At 40.8% G+C, this 23900-nt stretch overlaps 1 protein-coding gene across 1 annotated transcript; it reads left to right on the top strand.

The window, feature by feature from the left end:
* The first annotated feature begins 228 nt into the window (after positions 1-228).
* BDKRB2 (bradykinin receptor B2) lies at positions 229-23135 on the top strand. The gene is made up of 2 exons (XM_074149832.1): positions 229-304; positions 21994-23135. Exon 2 carries the CDS (start codon positions 21996-21998, stop codon positions 23133-23135), a length of 1140 nt encoding a protein of 379 aa, XP_074005933.1. The 5' UTR covers positions 229-304; positions 21994-21995.
* Positions 23136-23900: the final 765 nt, after the last annotated feature.

The raw sequence follows: 23900 nt of genomic DNA, 5'->3' as shown, positions 1-23900 counted from the left end.
AGCTGTTGTGCAAACACTTGACTGTTTTATACACATACTGGGGCACATCAATATTCTAGCTGGATTTGTGTTGTATCAGTGGTCTCACACTGGATACGGTAGACAAAAGTTGCTTTTAAACTACAATATGGGACAAAATCCAGGAATATGATGTCATCAACAGAGGGATGAGTCTGTTCTGTTCAGGGAGGGGCAGAAAACCAGAAGTCATACTCATTCACGCAACAGAAGGAGCCTGGCTGTTCCTGGAGACGTTTTGCACTTCCCTCATTTGTGCCTGCTCAGTGGTGAATTTGTAGTCAAGGTATGTGCTTCTACTTCTCTTTAATATGAAAAGTTCTCCTTATTTAAATTCAGTACAGTTTGTTGCTTCTTGGAAACCACTTCTTGAATTCTTAATATGTTTCTGGTTCCGTGACAAAAAAAGCTGATGTTACTAATGCTCCAGGAACACGTAGGAGAAAAATAATTGTTGCTAATGTGATTTTGTAACTTGTCAGCTTTTGCAGAGCTATAGCATTTACAGAAAAATGCTTTATTTCAAAGTACCCAACATATTGAAGGCACAGGGCTTTTCACCTGCCACAGGTAGTGTGTGGGCTACTGGAGGGTAAGGATTTCCTCTGTCCAGAAGACATTTTGTGTCTCTAATCACACCATGGGCACACATTCTTTCATCTCACATAAAAAAAAACAACCAAAAAGTGCAAGCAGCTAACTTTGTTTCCAGCTGAGAAAATAGCTACAAAATAGTAGGGATAAACCAGAGGCAAATCTTTTCTGTACATACTGATCATTTTCTCTCTGTTTATTATTTTGATTGTAAACTTTGTGGGGCAGGAAGTGTGTATGTGTGTGTACCTTACATTGCTAACCTGTCTCGTCTGCACTGGTTGAATGGCAAAGACTAAACCTTTGAATCTTTTTCTTATGTTACAAAGAAAAGTTTTGGATGACCTTTAAGCAGCATTATCAGTTTCTTTCTAACATCTGTATCCAATAAAAAATGCAGTAGGAGCATGATTTATAAGATGCTGATAAAAACAAAGAAAAGCTTAGAACTAGCATTGTAATTAGGATCATATAAATAAAAAGACCAAAGGTTGAAATGTATGCTATATTTTAGCTATTGATTTTCCTTTACTCAGTATCCTAAGCAGCCATCTTAGCATAATGTTAACAAAATAGCCATAAAGCCAAAAGAGTTCAAATAGTTTGTCATTAGAATCCTTCTTTTAATACAGTGTATGTAATCTTACAGATGCCGTCTCCTAAGATAAGAGTATACTTTTATCTTGAACAGCGGTACATATTTTCTTAAAGAAGCTAGAAGACAGCTAGGAAAAAAAAGATATCTATTTTTACAGCAGAACCTCTAAGACTGAAGTATCAGGATATGGAGTAATATCAGTCATATGATTTTTATCTTCTTTGCTGTTCTCTGAGAATGTGCAATCATTAAGAAAAAAATTGAGAGAAGCATCTTTGCACTTCAGGATCATTCATAGACTTCCAAATACAGTTGTCTTGTTTTCAGTGTGAACAGTGAAAACACAAAGAGAAGTGATAAATGTACCCAAGTTAATATAATCTTTGGAATAGTCAGAACAGAGACACCTCCAGAAAATCTTTGTCAGGTTTTGCATTGGGCCCCAAACATGCTAGAACAAGATCAGTTGGGTTACTCAGAGTTACTTGAACATTTTGTACCAACAATCCAACAAAAAAAACCCTGCCTTTCCTAATGAGTTGGAGCTTCCTGAAATAAGGATCCCATCATTGTACTGGAACACAGCTTTTAAAAATTCTCATAGCTCTCTAATATTTGAAGTCTTTTCTCAGACAGAAAAAAGGGGAATTTAGGAGAATTTTAGCGCATTCATTATGAAGACCCTAAAATTTACTGCTTAAGAATAGTCAGTGTTTGATAGTCTGCTTCTCATGGAAAGAAGCTCTTAGAAACCAAATTCCCACTGTTTCAAAGTCACGGTAGGAAAAAAAATCGTATTGCGAGTCCAGGAAAACTCATCAGAGAATAGAGCTTTGCTTTCAAAACAAATTCCCAACCAAGTCAACAGCAAAAGTACACCTGAACTCATTAGCAATGCTAATCAATATAAAGCTGAAAAAACCTCTGAGAATAAATGCCATTTAGCTAAAACCTCTGCTTTTCTCTAAAAAGTTATGCATAAGCCTACCTTGTTCTTTTGTCAGTCATGGTGATACACCATTTATTTAGAAGTAATGTTGGTGTACTGGGACTGAGGGACCCTGGTCATGGTCCAACACCCCACTAAGGACTTAAATATCAGAGAAGAGGCACGAATGGGATACAGATCAGAAAAACACAAGGAGCAAAGCTGCCTTCTGAAGCCTGCTATCTTCAGTCTGATGATAAACAAGTCCAAAGCATTCAGACACAGAGGTAAAGCTGCTACATGCAACTTCAACAAAATCCTTAAGGACTCTTGACATCCTCTAAAGGGGTGGATTTGACTTACTTTTGCTGCTGTGCTGTATTTACCTCCCCTGCATGTTAACTCCTCAGCTCAATTCAGCAAGGTTCAGCTGGTTTTTGTGACCCCTGCAAATGCATCTGATCATCCAGGTTTGCAGATCCACTAGTGCTGAGCTACACTAAGGTATACCAGAGTGGTGATAGCGTTGCAAACAAAGTCAGACTTCAGACTAGGGCTAATGTGCAGCGAATGGATCTGTCAAAATACAGAAATCCATTTCTCCCACTCACTTTATCTGAGATTACAGGTAAACTCCACAAAAAAAGAGAGGGAGATACAGTTAGAGGTCTTTTTAATATTAACAGGATTTATACGTGCACTCCCTGAGGCAGAACTGGCCACAGATGGTTTTCCTCCTGCAGTGTTCCTGCTTTGGCAGGAGGGACTATGCCGCAGGCATGTTCTTTGGGACCTGCACCCTTGTGTCTCTGGAGGTGCCCTGTCCCTTTGCCACAGCTATACGATTTTCTATCAGCTGCCTGACTGACTGAAAGGCTGCTGCTCTGAAACATCGTGGGGTACAAATGAAGGGCAGCAGGTTACCCTCCAGAAGGGTGCTGTGGGTCCTTTGTCCACACACATGGAGCAAAGCACCAACCCAAGCCACTTGCCTAGTGTGAAAGGTAAACTGCCCGCAGACAGCAGGCAGGCCAGGAAACTGTTTCATCAGGTCCCCGGAGCATTTTTACAAAAAGCAACTGTGAAGCCTTCATAATTCAAAGGTGGGACCTGATAATTAAACAAGTAGAAGGACACAAATATTGCAGTATATGTTGCTAGGTTTTGGCTCAGGCCCTTATGCACCTCTCATCTCCTTCTCCAGCAGTCTTTCCCTATATCAAGCTATATTCTACACTCTCTATATTTTATTTGTCTTCTGCTCTAGATTATAACCTCCTTGAGGCAAAGCCCGTCTCTCTGCTTTCACGGCTTTTGCACATGGGTTGTCAGCAAAGCCTCAGGTCATCAGTATCGCACAGACAGCATGGCAGTATCCGCAGAGCCGTGCTCCAGGTCCTACCTGCTTGACCGGGGCAAGCATCACACCAAGCATATAACCAGAGAAAGGGACATAAAAGGTGATACAATTAACCACACAGTCTAGATCCTCAGCTGGATTGAATGCTCACAGTGCCAACGGCATGAGCAGAATAACGACACCCTATAGCAGATGAAGTCTTGGGTATCTGCTAGCAGAGATGAGTGATTTGCTCTCCAGTAATCTTCTTACCAAACATGATAGGGTAGCCACAGCCTTTTTCTGGCTTCTTTTTTCCAGGGGGAAAGGTCTGTGGAAGGCTTGTTTTTCTAGCTGTGAAATCAAGAGACAAGAAAGAAACCTATGTGGTGGGCATTCCCTTACCTGTCACAGCAGGCAAACCTTGCTGTGGGACACAGGATACACTCCAAGTCAAATTTTAGTCCTTGTAACTGTACAGCCTGAGCTCAGTGCTGAACTTCTGGTCAGCTTAATGCTGACTAGAGTCATCAGGCTCTTTATTGTAATGGGCTCAGCTCCTTAAAAATCTCTGATATCTGAGCTCAAAGATGGATTTCTTATGTCTTTATTTCTTTAGACTGAGTCATCTAAATCAAACCCTCCAGACACTGTGTACTCTGGAGGGCTCTCCTACATGCTGCTTGTGCAGGATCCTGCCTTACCAGCTCCAGACCAGTTAATGGGTGGCTGCTCTCCTTGGCATCTCCTAGAAAGTTTTGCTGTTCCTGGTCCTTCCAACGCTGGGCACTGGAAACACACAAACCACTTTCTCCCAGAGTAAACAAGCAAAAGAGCAGGCAAAGGGTTAGTGGCACTAAAGGTGACCAGGAAATGTTTGCTGTGTGGAAATTTGCTCTCCTCTCTCTCTATATGCACATAGACACTTATAGACACATGGATATATATACACCTATATAGACAAACACAGCTTTTTATTGGCATCTTGTCAGAGAAGTAAAAAACATGTTCCTGTGCATAATTATGTTATCCATGCAGCCCTGTCCTGCCCATTACTAGGGAACAATCCTACATAGAGCCTCTGCCACTTCCTTCCTGCTTCCACATTTTTACTTAGGACAAAAAGATCAACAGATATTTTCATCAGACATTTCTGATGTGTCCATCCGTTAGGATCAAGATTGTTGCAGTTGTTTATTTCTTCTCCTTTGTTTGGGCAAGGATATTTCTTTTTTCTTCTAGTTAATGCCAAAATTTCCAAGTCATGAGAATCTGGCACTATCCCTCATGTGTAGATAAACAAGCAAAAGCAGTTGTAGTCTCACAAGCCTTCATTCTGTGTAGAGATTTACAGTAAGTAACAGTAAAGTAATAAAGAAGATAGACTAGTCATTTACAAGAACGAGTTTAAAACTTAGAAGCTTTCTAAATAGCTCTATTCTTTTTGTTGTTGTTGTTTCCTCAGTGTCCTCAGTGAGTTGCAAGTTCATTTTTAAAGTGATACTATTCCAACCTGGTTAAAGTAGTCATAATGAATCAGACATGAACGCAATTCATGAATGGCTGGGACATTGTTCACAGAAGTATTAATTTATAACATACTTTTTTTTTTTTGAACAGCATGTACAGGCATGTTGCGTATGACAACTGTGTGCTCTCATCTTCTACGTACATCATTCCTCTAAGTAACTTTTTTTTTTCATTAAGAGAGTCACCTTATAGCCAAGAAATTCCAGCCAGCTGGCTCAGCAACAGGGACATTTCCCAGAAGTAGAAGGAAGGAAAAGTAAGAAAGTGGAGTCAGTTTTGTGCAGGTGTTTACTGCAGTATTATGGAACATTAGTCTTTTCTGAAAACCTAAGAAAACAGCAATTTGTTTTCTTCCACAATACATGTAGTCCACAAATTGGCATTCAAAAGACGATTACAGCTCATTACTATATAGTAGGAGACATCTGGAATTTCATTCTGCTACACTTTGCTTCATGCATCACTATAGACAGGCTTATTGTATAAGTAGTTTCCACTGTGCGGTTGTGTCATTTTTTAAAAAAAACCAAAGGGTTAAATGAAACATATTAATAAGATTTGGCTTAGGATAATGAAATCTGGTCAAATAAGTTTGCAAAAATTGAAGAAATATTTGACTATAAATACCAGAATCATACAATTTTGAATTTTGTACTATCTTGAAGCTAGGTAAAATAAGGATCCAAACTGTGTAAACTACCTAGGTTTTTACATTTTAAATTAATTTTACATTTTAAGTTAAAATCCCAGATAAATCTCTCATAACTTTGGTATATACCTGACTCAGGCAGGAATCTTTATTTGTTACTTGTTTCCCTCATGGGAAATTAAACACTTCTTTTTTCCTTCCTTCCTTCCTTCCTTCCTAGCAGCAGCATTTCTCCTCTATTTTCCTTAGCGGTGTTATGTTCTCGTCCAGAACTCACATCTGCTCATTTCCTCTTCACTTGTTCCTGCCACGAGCCTTTGCTGCCTGCTGCAGAAAACTGTCGCGTACAATTCTACACAGTGCTCTATGTTCTACAGCAGTTGCAAAAGGGATGGTACACAAGTTTAAAGGTGGCACGATACTTAAATTAGAACATTTTACAAAATCAACAAAGCTGGTCAGAAACTAAAGTTTAGGTTTCACCTAAAAATTGGGAAGGGCAGAAAGAAGAAGTGAAATTCCCACCTAGAATTACAGAGTCTTTACTGTTTAGACAAAAGCAAGAAACCGAAACCACAGAACCCATGCAGACAGAGAGGAGAAATCTGCCTGGGAATGGGTAGCACGGATTAGGGATTTTGAACAAGGCATGCTCCTTCTTAAGTGAGTGCCTGAGGGATAAGCTATATTGAGTTGGGCTCTTTCGTTCTTTCCTTTTTGGAGCTGTTCCACTTCATATAGGTAATAAAATGTTTAGTTGGCCAGACAGAGCAAGAGTAAATCTGGGTCTCCTGCTAAACTGTTAGCAGTCAGTATGTCTCCTCCTTTGTTCAAGACCAGAAGTTACATCTTTACAATATTTCCTGTTAAATTCCCCAAACTTTTTGTGAAAAATCTTTCTTTTAAAATAAGTTTCTCCAGAAGCTTTCTGCTTTGATAGTCATTTCAACAGGAAAATAAAATTCCCCTCCTCCAACATTTGGTAAATTATATCCTATGTAGCTGTAGTAATACATGAGTGTGAGGTACCAGAAAGTGTGATCCATTAAGTGTTACCACTGTGCAGAAGAGAGAAGGTCTCTGAACTTGTGTCAGGCTGCAGAGCCACCCCCTCTCAACACAACATCATGCAACTCCTCAATCTTTGAAGGATCTTTGGGTTTTCTTAGCTTTGGGTACTGTAGTTCTTTGAAGGAGCTGTGGCATATATTAAGGGAATCTCTCTCTCTCACGGTGAATTTACTCACCGTGGTTTTTTTGTTGGCTCTGAAATTCTGGAAGGAGCAGACAGACATATCTCCTTGGTGAACACAGGTGCTCAAAACACAGAGTGAAAAGTAAATTGTCTGCACTAGATTCCAGCAAGGTTCTGACATCTCCTGTTGCTAACAAAGGGATGACAGTAAATTAACACACAGTTTACTGTCAAAGCATGAAAAGGCAAAAAAAAAAAATCATAGTCCAAACACTGACTGTGTACATCAGTGTTCTAGATCACACCACTTCTCAGCCGGTGAAGTGTCCTGAACCTTTCAGATCTCTCAGTGTTGAAAGCCACGTGGATGTTTGTACAACTTAGTTAATCGCGGAATCCCTTATCGGCATGTATTTGAATACTTAGTTCTTCCAGTAGAAATATGGTGTGTTCCCACTTAAGAATTGTTGTCATTAGAGTTCCCCTGGGTTTTCCGCAGAAAAACAGACTACATGTGGATGTATAACCAATTTTATCTGCTGTGACTATCGAGGTAATTGCAATACAGTCTGAAGTTCACTATAGTTACTCTCACACACACACACACTAGTTCCAATATGTACATTCCCCTGTAGTATACAGGCTGGGGTGATTTTTAACCATGATAGCTGAAAACCGACCTCTTTCCAATTGCAAATGCTGCGTGTACTGGCTAAGTCAGGAGCAGAGATATGAAAATAATACAAAATGACTGTCCCAGCTGCTCAGGCAACAGCATAGCAGGACATGTTTGACTTAGGAACACAAAATGGCTTTCCAAAATTTATCATTTTAGAAGTGAAGTACATTCCAGATTAGACTTCTCCTTGAGAAGGGAACTCACCAACACTCGTGGTGCCACACTCCACTCTTGGGATTTCTTAAAGGAGTATGAAATTTAAAAAAACCAAACAACAACAAACAAAACTGAAAGGCTGAGAGAGCTGGGACTCTTTAGCCTGGAGAAGAGAAGGCTGAGGGGAGACCTTATCAATGCTTATAAGTATCTAAAGGGTGGGTTGAAGGAGGAGGGAGCCAGACTCTTTTCAGTGGTTGCCAGTGAGAGGACGAGGGGCAACAGGCACAAGCTGGAACATAGGAGGTTCCACTCAAATATGAGAAGAAACTTCTTCACGGTGAGGGTGACAGAGCCCTGGAACAGGCTGCCCAGGGAGGTTGTGGAGTCCCCTTCTTTGGAGATTTTCAAGACCCGCCTGGATGCAGTCCTGAGTAACATGCTCTGACATGCTCTGGGCAATCCTGCTTCAGCAGGGGAGTTGGACTAGATGATCTTTATGGTCCCTTCCAACTCTAAAAATTCAGTGAAATTCAGTGAAACCATCGATTATTCTAGTAAAGACAACCTGCCATTTAAACAATGAGTATGAAGTCGTGCTTGTATTGCCTTCCATGACACAAATCAGAGATGCTGGGGATCATTCACTGAGATGGTCCATGAGAAAAGCTTTTTAGGAGGTTGAAATCTGAGTTTACAGTTTAGTGTAGATTTTAGGATGTGTCTACAGCTGTTGTCAGAGGTTTTATATTAAACTGAGACCATCTTAGGAAGCCCATGTGGGAGAGGTGCTAACTTGAACAACCTGGATAAATATGATCTCCTCTCATTTCTACCTGCTTGAAATTAAAGCTGTAATTTCACTTGAACGTTATATAGTTAATCATACTTTCTACCCTATTCTGTTGTCAGAACCCAACATGCTGTTTGGAAACTGCACCATTACCCAGTGAAGCCGTCCGTATATCCCTTTGGTGGAAAACATTAAGAAAACGTAAGGCATTATTACTAATTTAGAGAGAGGACAGATTCTGCCTGTGATGCCCTCTGCACTAAGGACTCCTCTGCTTGCACAGAGCCATCAGCATGTGGCTCAGCAATAGAAAAAGTAGTAGTGACTGAAACGTTTCCAGCTGCTGGTGGGGATAACTATTTGTAGTTGCAAATATGTTTTGGAGACGTAGTAGGACAGTTTAGAAAATCTTTTATGTTATTTGCAAAATGCAACACAGATTTAATCAACTCCAGAGTAAAATAATCAGTTACCTGTATAGATAAGAAATGATGTAAATGGGAGCTGTCAAAGAAAACAGCTATTAGACTTTGGGACAGCAATCAGTCAGCCACACGTACTATCAGCTCCCAGCTTTGCTGTGGGAGACAGACTTTTCTCAAAAGCCATACTTGTGAAAGCCTGTTGTGAAAAGGTGCAAAAAATGCTGTATTATTGCAAATACCCTTGAAAACAGTCTAAGCGTGATAGAGATGGGAGGCACTGGAAGTGGCAAATCTCTGCCTTTTTTCTAAATGGCTGCTACAATGTTCTCGAGGTGCTAGAAGCAAAGTGTTTTCAGGGCACAGAGCCAGTTCATCTGAAAGGCAAATCTCTCCATTAAGTATTTAATGCACAAGGGGAGCAACATTGGCAAATACTGTTTGGCCATTCTATTCACATTTGCCTTGTCACGAGAACTTAGAGTTGCTACCGAGGAAAAAGAGCAGTATTTAAATTGCTAAGAGAAAGCAGCGGTTAAACTGAGCTGAAGAGGTCTGGTAGGAGTAATGCAACAATCAGCAAAGCTTTAGAGGACATCCACGTGCCTACCAGTGAGGGAGCCATAAGTGGAGGTTTGTGCCCTGCTGAACAGCATTTCTATACCTCCACTACAGCAAGGTGGATAAAGAAGCATCAGTTGATACATCTTCTGGGGAACAAAAGGGCTTCAGGACTTACAGTTTTTCCCACTTACTGTTCCACCTCTGTTGCTCTATTGATATCATCCAGTGCTTTCTGCAGGATATTCCCATTTTTCTCTGTAATGAAGAGATCAAGCAATTTATGTCACTGGCACACTTCATGTGCTCTACTATCTTTCATACTGAGATCAGCCCTGTAACTACTTAATTAGTTGAACCCCAAGACTGGTTCTGAGAACTTACCCAGTTCCTCCAGCCCACCTCTCAAGAACTGTCGTCAGCCAGTTGAAAACTCACACATTTCTTTCCCAGTTTAGCTATTTTCACCATGGTACTTGCAGTAGTTCTGATCTATCTGGTTTTCAGGAAAGGTTGTTTTCTAACGCAGGAAATTCTTAATTTAACAAAGAAACATAATCTAGGTGTGCAAGCCACTCTTGATAAAATCACTAGCATTTCTTTATCACAGGATACAGGTTACCTTAGCTATTCACTGGGCTCAAGGTATTGTCTGCCACTTGATAGATGCATTGTGCTGTTTGATACCATCAGACCTGTCATTTCACATGCCACTAGACTCCTGCAATGGATATTAAATGGGTCTCACAACATTAGTGCATTAAACTCCTTGAATTTTGTGGTGAGATGGGGTACAGCAATCCCTCATCTACAATGGAGAAGTCACACGGTGCCTGAGTGCCTAGGGGAGGGGATATGACCTCGTTTGACCCTACTCCAACCTGTTAAGTCTACATGTCACATCATAAAACTCAGGAAGTCTCTAATTTCTCCTCCTACTTCAGTTAAACTGTGTGGGTTGTCATTGTTCAGCTCTGTAGACAAACACCATGAGTATTGCAGGAGGGTTAAGGGAGATGCAAGATTCCAGCCTGGGGACAAGCCTTGGGCTTTCCCAGCCATCACTGCCACCTGACAGGGAGCCGTGTGTGGTTCTGGTGCCAAAACATGTTGCTCTCACTCCAAGCAGTGCTTCTGCTGCTTCTCTCTCTGTATAAATGTGCAGGTAGGCTCACTCCCATCCATCACTATTTGCAAGACAGTGCAATGGGGGAGGTATTATCAAGCTAGGCAGTGAGCCAGCTAGGCACAGGAATAAGTTACATTAATGGCTGATCATTTTCTGAGCAAGAGATCCAATGTGGAGTGCAAATTCTGCAAAGATGAAAAAGATAAGCAAAACATTGCCTGATCACTGCCCCTGTTGGCAGGAGGCCTTTTAGCTAATGATAGAACCTAGTGAGCTCTGTTACTCTAAGCAAATAAGACTAAGCTTTGGGTTTATTTCACCCATTCTACAAACCAAGTGTATTGTCCTTCTTTACTTATTTCTACCTAGCAGTAAGCAGGGCCCCATCCAGCACTGTCTGCATCAGGCACATTTCCCTTCCCCTCCACCTGTGTGACTTGCAAATTTGCCCCCGACCTACATCTGCCATCCTCTTTTCTCCATTTTCCTCAGCATCTCCTCTGACTGTGCCTTTGAGAAAGGGAACCACTCAGCCTGAAAGCTGAGTGGGAATATTAAACCAGTGTATTCAGGGATGTATTCTACCTTGGCGTTATTTAAAATGCCTGCCTAGCGAAGGGGCGGCACTCTTGCTTGTGTCATTGCTGTACACTAGTGTTTGTCATCAAAGGCACCAAAGAACTTGAGAAAAGGAAGGGAAAAGCTTGGTACCACATGCAAAGTTTGACCCTCTACCCCTTTCCTTACCAAGGATGAAATACAAAACATCATTTTGGACCAAATATGAAGATCAAGTAAACAAAACCCAAATGAACAGAATTTCATGGCAGACAGACATGGCAGCAGAAGAACACTAAGCTCAAAGATAAGCTCAGAGCTTTCTAAATACAAATGCTGTCAGCAAAGAACAAGATACGAGTGTTTGAAACCGGGCTGACCCAATATCATATACACGTGAAAACACGGAGCACTGATAAGACACAGTGTCAGAAGAGTAATAAACACATGTGTAAGCATGATAGAGTGAAAGAGCAGACATAGTCTGTGGGTCTTCTATCCTGAACCTGAATCCTAGGCATGGGCTTAGTCTTGGGTGACTGTTCTTCACTTCTGCAATGGTTTTGCACTCCCACTCCTACTGCAGTTGCTAGATTTCTCTCTCTCCTGACCCTGACCCTAATGCTGGTTGTTGGCTGAGCTTTGGACAATAAGCACTCATGGTTAACCTTACCTGTTCTCATATGGGGAATGCCAAAAAGAACAGAACAAAATACCCTGACAGCCTTGAAGAGTGAGTTTGTGGTCAGTTTTCTCTTGTTTGAATATTCTCCCTCTCAGGATGTCGAAATGTTTTGAGCAAACACATTAAAATACACACAGAAATAGAATAGATTCAGCTTTGACTTGAGCGCATTGTGTAACAGTAACGTGCCTTGCTGCGAGAGAATCAGAAAATTATCACCTTGGTTAAGGGAAACAAAAAGCTACTCTGTGAGGACTCCTCACACCAGGTCCTAGAGCAAAGTTGCATTAAATCGAAGGGGGCAGGAGTGGAGTGTCCATGAAGATTAAGCTCCTGGAGAACTGAAGAAGATTAAAGAAACTTGAGAACAACAGCAAGTAATTCTGTATTTACGAGAAGAGAGAGGAGTTCCGAGACATATTTTCCAAAGATGGAAGAATCAGATTCATGTCCCTGCTTCAACAATTATTTCAGTATTTATACCCATTTCACGGATTCATGGAATTGTCAGAGTTGGAAGGGACCTCTAGAGATCATCTAGTCCAACTCCCCTGCTAAAGCAGGATTTCCTATAGCACGTTACTCAAGCTGCATCAAGGCATGTCTTGCAAATCTCCAGAGAAGGGGACTCCACGACCTCCCTGGGCAGCCAGGAATAAATAAAATTTATTTATTTGAAATAACTTCATCAAGAGAAATAGTCTCAATCAACATTATTTGATAGCCTTGTGGCCTTTTAGTATACAGGCATGTGGATCACCTGAGTTGCATATTTTGTTCCAAGTTAAACAGAGCAGAGACTTGGAAATAGGTCACTCATCTGCCCAATGACTAGAAGGAGAGGAAAAAATTGGCTTGTGCTTGATAAACACTTAGATTTAAGAGCATTATATACTTCATTCCTTTGTAGACATACATCATGTTGAGAAGGCTGGGGATGGAGAAAAAAATAACTCAGTAAATCAGAAGAGCCTAAACTTTCTCAGAGGTGTTTGAACAGCAGAAATTGAAGTGTGTGCTGGCAGGGGAAGGAAGGCAGTGATCTCTGTTTTCAGAGTAGTTTGATAGTTTTTTACATTCATCTTCTTTCTCTGGTAAAGTGGTAAAAGTTGCTGAACAAGTACAGAAAGTTCTTCTGCTGTGTTTACTAATCCATCACTTACAAAAGGGAAGGGAAAAGCTGCACAGCTTTAACATAATAGAAATCTCCAGGAAAACAAAACGTTAAACCAGTTATTCAGGTCTAAATTTAACTTAGGGAATTGTTGCTGTGAGCACATTATTATGTACAGGTCTTGTATGCATAAAATTTTCATTTCTTGATGTTCCCAGAGTTCAGACCTCGTTTACATTTATTGCCAAATTCTTTCAAATATTAGCAGAAGGTTTATTGTTAAAAAAACAGCTGAGGGATTTACCCTCATATTTCATTCCTTTGTCCAAACTGCTCCTTGCTACGGTATGTCTCAAAACAACCCTAGAACAGTATTCAATGGATTTGGCATGTTCTATTATTTATTTGCTTATACCCTTCCCTTTTTAATTTAATGAAACTTTGAAGCAGCCTTTCTCCACAATAGGAATGTTCTCACCCAGTGTATTACCAATGGCAGTGCTGCAACTGGGATACTTTCTGAAATCCAGAATTTATGAAAGGTTTCATAGAACAAGAAGAATTACACAGCTCCAAAGAAGAGCTAAGTGAGCTAACACTTGCAACAAAACTGCAACTAAATCTTTATGGCACTTTGTTTTAAGAAGTTCCCAATAAGTTTACCCAAGCTCTCCATACAGCCCTTGTGCTCACCACTGACTGGGAATAAGTCATGTAGCATCATAACAGCTCATCTGATAAATTTTCAGAGGAAAAGATTTCTGAGAGACTGAATCCACTCACATTTTTAAATTACTCCCAGTAAAATTACTGCTAATGAACAATGCAGTAATACATGGCACTTACGAATCTTACAATAGGAATGATAGATGGTCAGAGCTGTATGGCTTTTCTGACTAAATGTATGTTTTCTCTCCTCCACACTTCAGAGAAGAAATAGGAAATATTGCTATGAGGAAAGTGGTTAATTTAAAAAGTTATTTCTTGCTGAACATTTCTAGCTTATGTTGCCTTTGCGATAGCTATGAAAGGCTAAAATGTGGATGGGCTTTAAGTCAGCTTTGAGGAATACAGAGTTCTCAGGAATGAGGAAGATATTATGAACATGCAAATTTGTAAAAGGTCAGAAAGTCAGCAAAAGTGAGTATATGGAGGCAGCATGAGTCTTTTTCCTGTTATTTTACCCATAGATAATACCTTTTTTCAGAAGAAACACAAAACAGTAAAAGAAAAAACCTTTGCCTCTAGCTCATTTGCTTTAGCTGTTGCCAAGGTACCACAGAGCTTTACACAGCATTCCTGTTCTCCCAAAAGAAAAGAAGTGGTAAATACATTGAACACTACATCAGACTCATTCATTTCAAATATGGACCCAAGCCTCCTTTATCCTGATTTTTAAATACTTAAAAATCAGGAAGTTATCTTTTAACTATTTCTTCTGGAAGAAATCAGCAGCTTCTCTTTTTGGACTCTTAAAACCTGGACTTTTTTGACAGACTAATTCCCAGGCGACTCTTTTCCTTATCGTCCTTTGCTATAATTCTGCATTCCATTTTACAGCTATAATGCTGTATTTTATAGTCCCTATAATGCTCTATTAAGCCCAAAGATTTGCTAGTTTCACAGTGGAGTTATGCCCTACACCCTCCAGTCTTAGTCCATCAAGGGGCAAGGGAGCTGCAGCAGTGTCTGAGGGTGCTTCAGGAACTCCAAGGTATCTTGCTTGTCTCCAGAACACCATAGCTCTCAGAGATCCTGTATTCTGTACCATCCCCATGCAGACATCCCAGACACCTTTCACTTCCCAAAACACCCATATATTCAAGTATCTAAATTGCCTCCCAAACACCTGGGTGATGCTCTCTCTCAAAATCACAGATTATTTTTTTTTTATCTCGTCTGCACACACTGAATACATTCCCTCAGGACTGGTATTGAAAAGAGAGGCAAAACTCCCCATTGCTATGCCAGACCAAGTTGGCAACAAATGTAAATTTCTGTTTTAATTTCCTGTGCATTCCTCCTGCTCCACTGACTTAGTGTCTCTGCTTCAGTCTTCCAGACAGTATTGGAATTGAGTGGCTTCATCTCCCATCCAAGGGGGAAAATTAACAGCCTCGTCTCACCTTGGACTCTTTATTATTAAAATAATTAACAGAATAACTTTTTTTTTTTCCTCCATTTTCCCAACATAATTGATCTAAATGCCTTAATGATAACTGCAGAGCAATGGCTGTCATTCCACGGTGTGCTTCAAGTTTATACACCAAAGGGTCTCTAAAAATTCCAGTTGCGAGAAGTAATAACTCCATATCTTTTCTTTATTGCTTTAATTTTCTGACAAATTAGGGAGTTGATTTGCATTAAAATAACCTTTTTGCAAGATTATTTTTGTCCTGGCCAATTTCCTCAATCTGGTTCAACATGAAGCCTCATAAAACTGAACAGTGTAACTGGGAGGGCAGCCGTAGGGTGCAAAGGGACGGTGAAGGGTGAATGAAGAAGAGGAAATGTTTAAGCTAATGTTGCCACAAAGAGTCCACTGATCTACAACCTCAAATGTGCTAAAGCCCATTAGAGATTCATTATACAAAGATTGGCAATTAAAAATTAAAGTCATGGGTCAGTAAAAGCAGAACATTTTAGGAGTGTTTCGGACACTAAATAACAAATGCCTCCTCAGCAAAGGGCAGTTCTCCTCTGCAAATGAGGCAGTTTAGAGGAAGTTCTGCAGCCTCTTCATAGCTTCTTGAGTGAATCAGGTTTACGCCCCAAGCTCCTGAGAAAGCAGAAGCAGTACTTACGTAGAGTCAGCAGGGCACGGGCTTCCTTGCATGTACGATATGGCCGAGGGCCGCCCTTACCTATGGCAGCTTTTAAACTCCTGCTATTTCTCATTTCAGTCACAGCAGATCTGCCAGGCAGATACCGATTTTCTTCTTGAGACTGACAGCTCCTCTGTTGCATTTACTGTAGCTTTTACAGGAGCATGAGGAAGCAAGGCTGCCAGACTGACAGGCACCACCAGGGAACATCTGGCTGCCCAAGGTGGGCTTAGAGACGGTCAAGAGGACAAACCCACACAGCATCAAAGCAGGTCTCGCTCTGCACGGGAACAGAGATTTAGCGGAAAGGCTGTGGCAGGTTTTGGGTGTTTTGATATTTTTTTCTGTACCTACCTGTCTTCAAAAAAAGCACCACGTCCGAAGTGTGCTTGTGCCCCTCTCGTTTGTGGTCACTCACTCAAAACCATGTTTGTCCTCCCAGCTTTTCCAGTCCTCCGTGCCATCAACACCCAGCTGTACATGAAGCTGTATGTATGTCTGGCAAGCCAGCTGCACTTATCTGAAAACACTTTTTGGCACTGGCAGCACTTAAAATAAACCAGGTAATTATAAAATACTGTTAAGGATGCCACAGGCTGGGTGTCATATCTCGCCTTCACAAGGCCCATCCCTTGTTAAGAAACCCCTGAAATAAATGGAAAACTAAACTGCCCTCCAGGCAACCTTCATCATGAATGATCATATACCACAGAAACCCCTCATTTGAAGTAGAACGCTAGTGGGGCTTTGGGCCTGCTCTGTCCTTTGTCCTTGAAAATGAGACTATATGTGTTAACATCATGACTGTGTACCTACACTTTTTAATATTCCATCTTTTTCTCCAGCAAACCACATTAGAGGGGTTAACATCGTAACAGCCTGAACATTCATCTGCTATAGACTCCACCTCTTGTCCCTGAAGACTAAATTAACAAAGTTAATATTATGGCAATCTCAGTATATACTAATTACAAATTTCACACCTTGTTTCTGCAAAATATGTAACCAGAAAAGTCACAACAGCTTTAATAGATGCATTACAATGTCCCTCCTTTGCTCCCATAGAGTAGATTATTGGCATTAGCATTGCAATAATCCCAATATTTATTACAAATTTCAGGCCTTGTTCTTACAAAACACATAACCAAGACCACCACAACAGTTTAAGTTATCCACTATATCTTGGTATACAAGCAAATGTTTAGCATAGGGTAAGCAAAGATTAACACCACCAGTGGAGGTACTAGTGGATTCATGAGTCCAGTAGCTGTGCGCCTTCATCCAGATTCAAAATGGGTTGTGAAAAACGTTCACCTGATGCAGTGTGGGTATTTCCCCATTTGGGGAGTAAAGCAGTGCACCAAATGGCTTAGCTGTCCTGGAGCTTGCTCACATCCAGTAGCAGCATTAAATGAGCTCTGACCTTTTTCCCCCTGCACTTGCATTCCTTAGTTCACAGCACTTGATTCCAACAGGGCTTTTTGTCCCACCTCATTGTATCCCACTTCTTTTCTTTCAAGAACATCCATAGGTCCCAGCATGTGCAGCCGGCTTGTACATTCCAAGGCTGACCACACTCCTGAACTCTAGGTATTATCCTTGGCTTGCTGATACTCTCATGATTGTCTTCTCCCCAGTACAGTACATAACAGCAGGACATACATACAGCTTGATCAGCAGGACACCCCACCTGGTTACCAGGCAATACCAAGGAGCATTAGTGACTGTGCCCAGCTGGTGAGCACCACCTTTTTGGGGTCCCTCTCCCCTTCCCTGTAAACACAAACCAACAGTCCAGCAGCTACAGTTGATTAACAACTTCTTCCCAGTCCTTCTGCGACAGTTCTTCATTTGCAGCATTGACAGAATCCAGCCATTGCTCAATGTATCCCTGCATTAGCCAACCCCAAAGCCCTCCTCCCTTGGTCAGGGCAGTATCTACAAAGAGGCACAGGTTTGGCTGCCACCAGCACAGGGCTGGTCAAGGCTGCTTCTCATATAGGGCACCCTACAGGCCCCTACTATCAAAACCTTGCCATTTCTGCCCAATGCTATTAGCAAAAAATATTCTGGAACAACATGAGACAATGACCAACAATGCTTTTAGCGACTGTCAAGGAGGAGGTAACTAATAGTAGGAGGTGAACTCCAGCAGGGACAAATTCAGCCCCCACAGGAGTCCCTCTTGATCAGTAATGATAGAATGCGTCAGCTGGGCAGTGTTTAAATTGTCAGATAAAAATCTTTTCGAGGGTCCCAGCTGAGACATTAGGCCTGTCTTGCATTGCACAGAAAGCATTTGTAGAGAATGTGTGAAGCGGTCATATTTATTTTCATTGAATTGTGATAAGCTAATGGCAAATAGGCATCACTCCCTTTTCTAAAGGCCTGTGGCTGTGTAATTCATAATTTATTCAGTACGCACATACTTTAAATGGGTGTCCTGTGCTACAGAGAATAGCACTGAGCACATCATTTAAATAGGGTTTCTAAATACATCATTAGCACATATTACCTTGTTCTCTCCTGCATTTCTACCAATGCTTTATTGAAGGGCTCAAGGTAAGGACCAAGAAGGCAGGTCACCAGAAGTCCCATGTCATGGACTTGGTCACATCCTAACTAGCCCCTGCATACTGTTCCTAGACCACAGTGATGACATATAAGTAATTTATTTTAAAGTATTCTAGGACTTTCCCTTCTAAAAAAAAAAATATAAAAGAGATTAATTGTAGGAAAAATGTCATAAATCAGTAGGCAGTTTTTAAGCTGCTATTTGTTGTAAAATAATTCCTGTTTATTGTTTTTCTATTAGTCATATAATAAGGAAAAGGCATAGAAACTAACAACATAGCCTTTATGACCACTGTCTAAATTACTAATGAGCATCTTATTAAATTTATGCATATATCCAATGTCCAAGCATAAAATAATGCACTTACAATTCTTTCTGCTGGTTCACAGCCTGCTGCCGGCAGAAGAAATAGCTTCTACTAATTGCATCGCCCAACAGAACTGTTTTCAGATGACCTTTTGTTGGTCATCCATTAGTATTTCACTTCCTATGTGTTTTCACAATCTAAAGTGCCAGCATACACAGAAAGGGAGACTTGAAACTGCTGTTCGCAATTTGTTAGTGGCATCTCTTGGAGCCACAAAAGTTGGCCTTTGAGATATTTCAGTGTTTATGAACACCAGAACCTTGATGCCAGGCTTTGCTATAGGGAGATTAATTACAGAAAAGTATGACTATCTATCTGAGGTATTATTTAAGAACTCAGAATATCAAAGATACCAAAAACATCTGGATAAAAATGAGTTGCAGTTAATAGGGGACATAGGAGGTAACATAATGTTTCTATAAATATATCAAAAGTAAGAGGATAATAGAGGAAAGTCTAGGCCTGTTACCAAAATGAAAAAGGAACAGTAACTCAAAGAATGAAGAAGAGTTCAATGGCGACTCTGCATTAGTCCTCTCAGAAATGAAGATTGTGATCTGATATTTAAGACGATTGATTTGAACAACTGAATTTATGTGAATTGGGAAAGAATAAATTAAAGAATATATGGAGGTATGCAAAGTGGCAGTCATATATAGCCCACCCTGCCGTGGTTCATGAATTAGGAGAGGAAATCTTCACTATAAGTTTTTATGTCTGTGAAACCAAGGAGAATGGGGACACTACAGAATAGAGGGCAAAACATAATACCTATCTTTAAAAGGCACAGATAGCAGAACCCAGGGATTTACAAACTTGCCAATCTCATTTAAATACCTGGAAAACATGACAGTGAAATATTAAATAACCAGTATATCCACATACGGAGAATATAACCAAGCTGTAAGAAACTGCCAATATAAACTTCTCAAAAATAAAGTTGTGTCAGACTAACCCAATGTCTCCTAATGGGTAAAGCTGAAGGAATAGATCAGGCATATCTGGGTTTCAGTGAGCCTTTTGGTATCATCCTATATTCCATCGTGCTGAAATACAAACAAATAAAGTGGCAGAAAAATGCACTACAGGTGCAGGTGCTCTGCTATGCCTGGAAGGGCTCAATCAAAAATAAGATTTCTAACCAAAGCATTTACAACCTACCGTAGTTTTTTGCACCTGGAAGATGAGAAGAGAACATAAATCAGAATAGTGGCATAGCATGCACTGCAGATGGCATTTGCTTTCAGTATAAAACAAGTAAATCCATATCCACTAGATCAAAAAGCTCTAGTTAACCAGTGTCATCAAAATCATAGGTCACTGGACAGCCGTCTACAACATGTAATGCTATGTAATAAGGAGGATCCACCAACCCATTCCCCAGATGCTGGTTGAAAACATTCAGAAATCAAAAGGAAACGGGTGTCTCCAGATTGAGGTGGTTCTAACAACAACAACTTTAATTAAGAGGCAGGATAGAGGATGGACATATGTTCCTGCAATTAGATAAGGTCTTGAAAATTTGAGGTTCTGAGAGGATGAACTTGGAGAATGAGAATATTTAGTTGCTACCAAGTCTACACAAATACTGTCCTTTATTCAAGTTACAAAGGATTGGAAATGCGCATTGCCAACGTTTCGTTTTGTGCCCATTAGTCCATTTTTATATTGCCTTGTCTTTCAAGGTTCTCAGTCCCACTTGCCTGTTTTATCCAGTTGACCTGTCCTGCCTTACACCTCTGTTATAAATTTTTCAGTATAGAGAGAGTCTCCTTTGTTACTGCCTTTACTGTACTTAGTAAAATGTGGGTTTCATCTTTGCTTTTGGTTCTCAAGCACTACAGTGCTTAATTAAAACTAAGTACACAAAATATGACCACCATTTTTCACTAATTCTGCATCCAAAAGCCAAACGTCTATATGCATATCGAGCACTGACACCAACCACCAAATCCAGTAACCAGAGTACAAATGAGAGACCCATCAGGAATTACAAACGTGTCCCCTTTTTACTGCCAAGTTACCAGCTGAACCAGATAAATGTCTTAATTAAAAACACATCTGAAAAGCTTCCAATCAGACCATAATATAAACAGTGGTATTTTAAAGACTTGGAAAAAGACAAACAGTATTTCTGTCACCCAGTCCAAAGAATTGTGTAAACAGATCTGGGAAGCCAGTCTTTTATTTGAATAATGTCTCAGCATTCATTATCTCAGAGCACAACAATAAAAACCGCAGTTAACATTTTAACAGTCCCGGGTGGATGCTGGAACTTCTGTTTGGTTTTAGCAAGACTTAAGTGCGTATCTGATATTTATGCCCATAAATAGCTCCCTGTAAGACCCCAAGCTGTTCTGACCCATAGAATATTTACAATACAGCACCTGATTTTCAGGCTGTGCTCTTGCACCCGAACTGTCCCACTGCAGCCTGACTGCAGGCGGGTCCTTACTTACAGCCACCATCTTTGCCAAACTGCCAGCCTGCAGACCTATTACAACCAAGTTCCCTCCCAAAGACTGTACCATTTATCTCTTCTGTGACTTGCTTGCAGAAGGAGATTGTAACACAGAGACAGCAATCCACAGGTGATTCCAGTGAGGAGCTGAGAAAGGCAGGCTGCTTGCAAACACTGATCCTTGCACCTGCAGTTTTCTCAATGTGAGCTGGAGCTGCAAACTAAATGTCTGCTGTGACAGTCGTAAAATTTGGAAAAAAATACGGTGTTGTGTGGGGAGGAAACACTACTGAATTCCACCCAAATCTTGCTTTACAGGAGAGGGTGTGAAATGTTGAGGGACATGCCACAGGAGGAGTAGCTTAGCAATGAGAAACACAAGGCTCAGGAGGTGCATCTGTCCTTTAGGAGGCTATGGCTGCTGATACCCAAAGATAAGAAAAGAAAGTAACCATCAGCCTCCTCAAGGAATTAAAAAAGACTTGCTGCAGCTTGGTTCTAGAGAAGAAAGGCTGGTAGATGTTCGGTTCAGTTAACCTGTTGGTTACAATGTCTGCTGTTGCTTTATTCCCTCTGTTTCACCCACTTAACATCGGTACATGCAGTTTAGTCTGATACTCCCTGCGAGTATTCAGGGTGTCTATGAGAAACAAACCCAGAGAATTGCTGGGTTCACAAGCTGGGTTCAAATTGCTGTTCAAAGCTGCACTTTTTAGGACAGCAGGAGAAGCAGGGCCAGCTTTTCTTATTCTATTTTTTTGCAGCAATGAGCTAGGTGTAGCAATCTCATGTCATCTTTTTGTTTTTCTCTGCATAGAAATGGTTTCCATCACAACTGAAAATGTCACCCAGCTTTACAACACCACGGCCACCCAGGACCTCACAGGCACTCCAGTGACTTTCCACAATAATTCAGGAGTGCATCAGCCAGATGACTGTATTAATCCATATATATGGAAATGGCTACAGGATTTCCAGCCCGGATTCCTCTGGGTTATATTTGTTCTGGGAGCAATAGAAAATTCCTTTGTCCTCATCGTCCTATGTTTCCACAAGAGTCGCTGCACAGTGGCTGAAATTTACCTAGCAAACATGGCACTTGCTGACCTATTGTTAGTCTGTACTTTACCTTTCTGGGCCATTAATATTACTAATAGTTTTGACTGGCCTTTTGGCCTGTTCCTCTGTAAAGCTGTCAACATAATAAGTAGCATGAACTTTTATTCTAGCATTTATTTCCTGACACTAGTGAGCATTGACCGCTATCTGGCCTTGGTGAAAACCATGTCTCTTGGGCGGATGCGACGAACTGTCTGTGCCAAATGGAACAGCTTTGTAGTCTGGATGTGTGCTTTGCTCATATGTTCACCTGCAATGGTGTTCCGAAATTTGCAATATTACAAAGAATACAACGTCACAGCCTGCATGCTTGTTTACCCAGCCAGCTACTGGAGGCCGGCAATCAACTGCTTGCTGAATATTGTGGGCTTTGTGATCCCCCTCTGTGTAATTACCTATTGTACCTTGCAAATCATCAAAGCCTTACGAAGCAGTGAGCTACAAAAACTGAAGGTAGTCCAGACAGAGAGGAAAGCCACTGTGCTGGTCCTGGCTGTGCTCTTGCTGTTTGTCGTTTGCTGGCTTCCATTCCAGATCACCACGTTCATCGACACAATCCAAAACCTTGCACACACTTCCAAATGCCTGGAAGACATCAATGACTTAGCGACCCAGATAGCAACGTACTGTGCCTACAGCAACAGCTGCCTGAACCCAGTCCTGTATGTAATTGTCGGGAAGCACTTCCAGAAGAAGGCTGTGGAATTCTACAAGGACTTGTTCCCAAAGAGGTGCAGAAAATCACAGTCTGTGCAGATGGAAAACTCCCTGGACACCTTAAAAACTTCCATTTCAAGTGAATACTCAAGGAAAAAGTCTGTTTTCCCATTACCAAAATAGCACAATTTGTTCATTGCAGGAAAAAAGCTGTCTAACATACCAGTCTCCAATAACATCCATCTGCTACCGGTCCACAGAATAAACGTGTGGTAGTATTCGTCCTTTGTGTGAAACCGGTGGTTTGATCTTAGTGGAAACTCCATACAGAGACTTGCTTCTAACGTTGTTGGATGTTTGTCATGATTGAATGCTACTTTGTGGCATACTTACATTTTCATGGCCGAATATTTGATGCATGTATCATTTGAAACGTTTGCATTTCTAAGATGTACATACAGCTCTCCAAATAGTGTAGAAGCTATTGTCAGGATTGTGCAACTACTTATGGTACCGACACAGTTTGTAAGACTAGATTCTTGATTGGAGGGGCTTGTGTTTGAGTAAGCTCTCATAAATTAATCCTGTAGGAGTATTATCCAAATGTATTTTTAGATGTGGCCATCTTCTGGGCTTTTACTTTCTCTGTTCAGTCATCCAAAACTGTTTTGATTGATTGATAAGCTGTGCCCTTTTGAAACCACTCTGCCCCTGCTGGTTACAGGTTTACAACAGCTTTTATGCATGGAAAATAGCTCAGAAAAGGTAAAGCAGTAGTAGAAGAAAGGTTGCAGCCAGCTGCATGAAGTTAGCTGATTTTAGTTTGTAGCAGGAATTTCTTTTCCCCTTCTGCATTGGGATAAAAGCATTCACTTACTCCTTCTGAGTGAGGGAATGTTCTTTACATTCATACCTACACTTCAGCCCAGAGACTTAGGTTTTAATATT

Source organism: Numenius arquata, chromosome 6 (assembly GCF_964106895.1).
Source record: "Numenius arquata chromosome 6, bNumArq3.hap1.1, whole genome shotgun sequence".
Classification (NCBI taxonomy): domain Eukaryota; kingdom Metazoa; phylum Chordata; class Aves; order Charadriiformes; family Scolopacidae; genus Numenius; species Numenius arquata.
Note: the sequence above shows the minus strand (reverse complement) of the source record. Positions and strands in the feature narration are given on the sequence as shown.

Coding starts and splice junctions, on each gene's coding strand:
- BDKRB2 (XM_074149832.1), top strand. CDS start 21,996: ATGGTTTCCATCACAACTGAAAATGTCACCCAGCTTTACAACACCACG.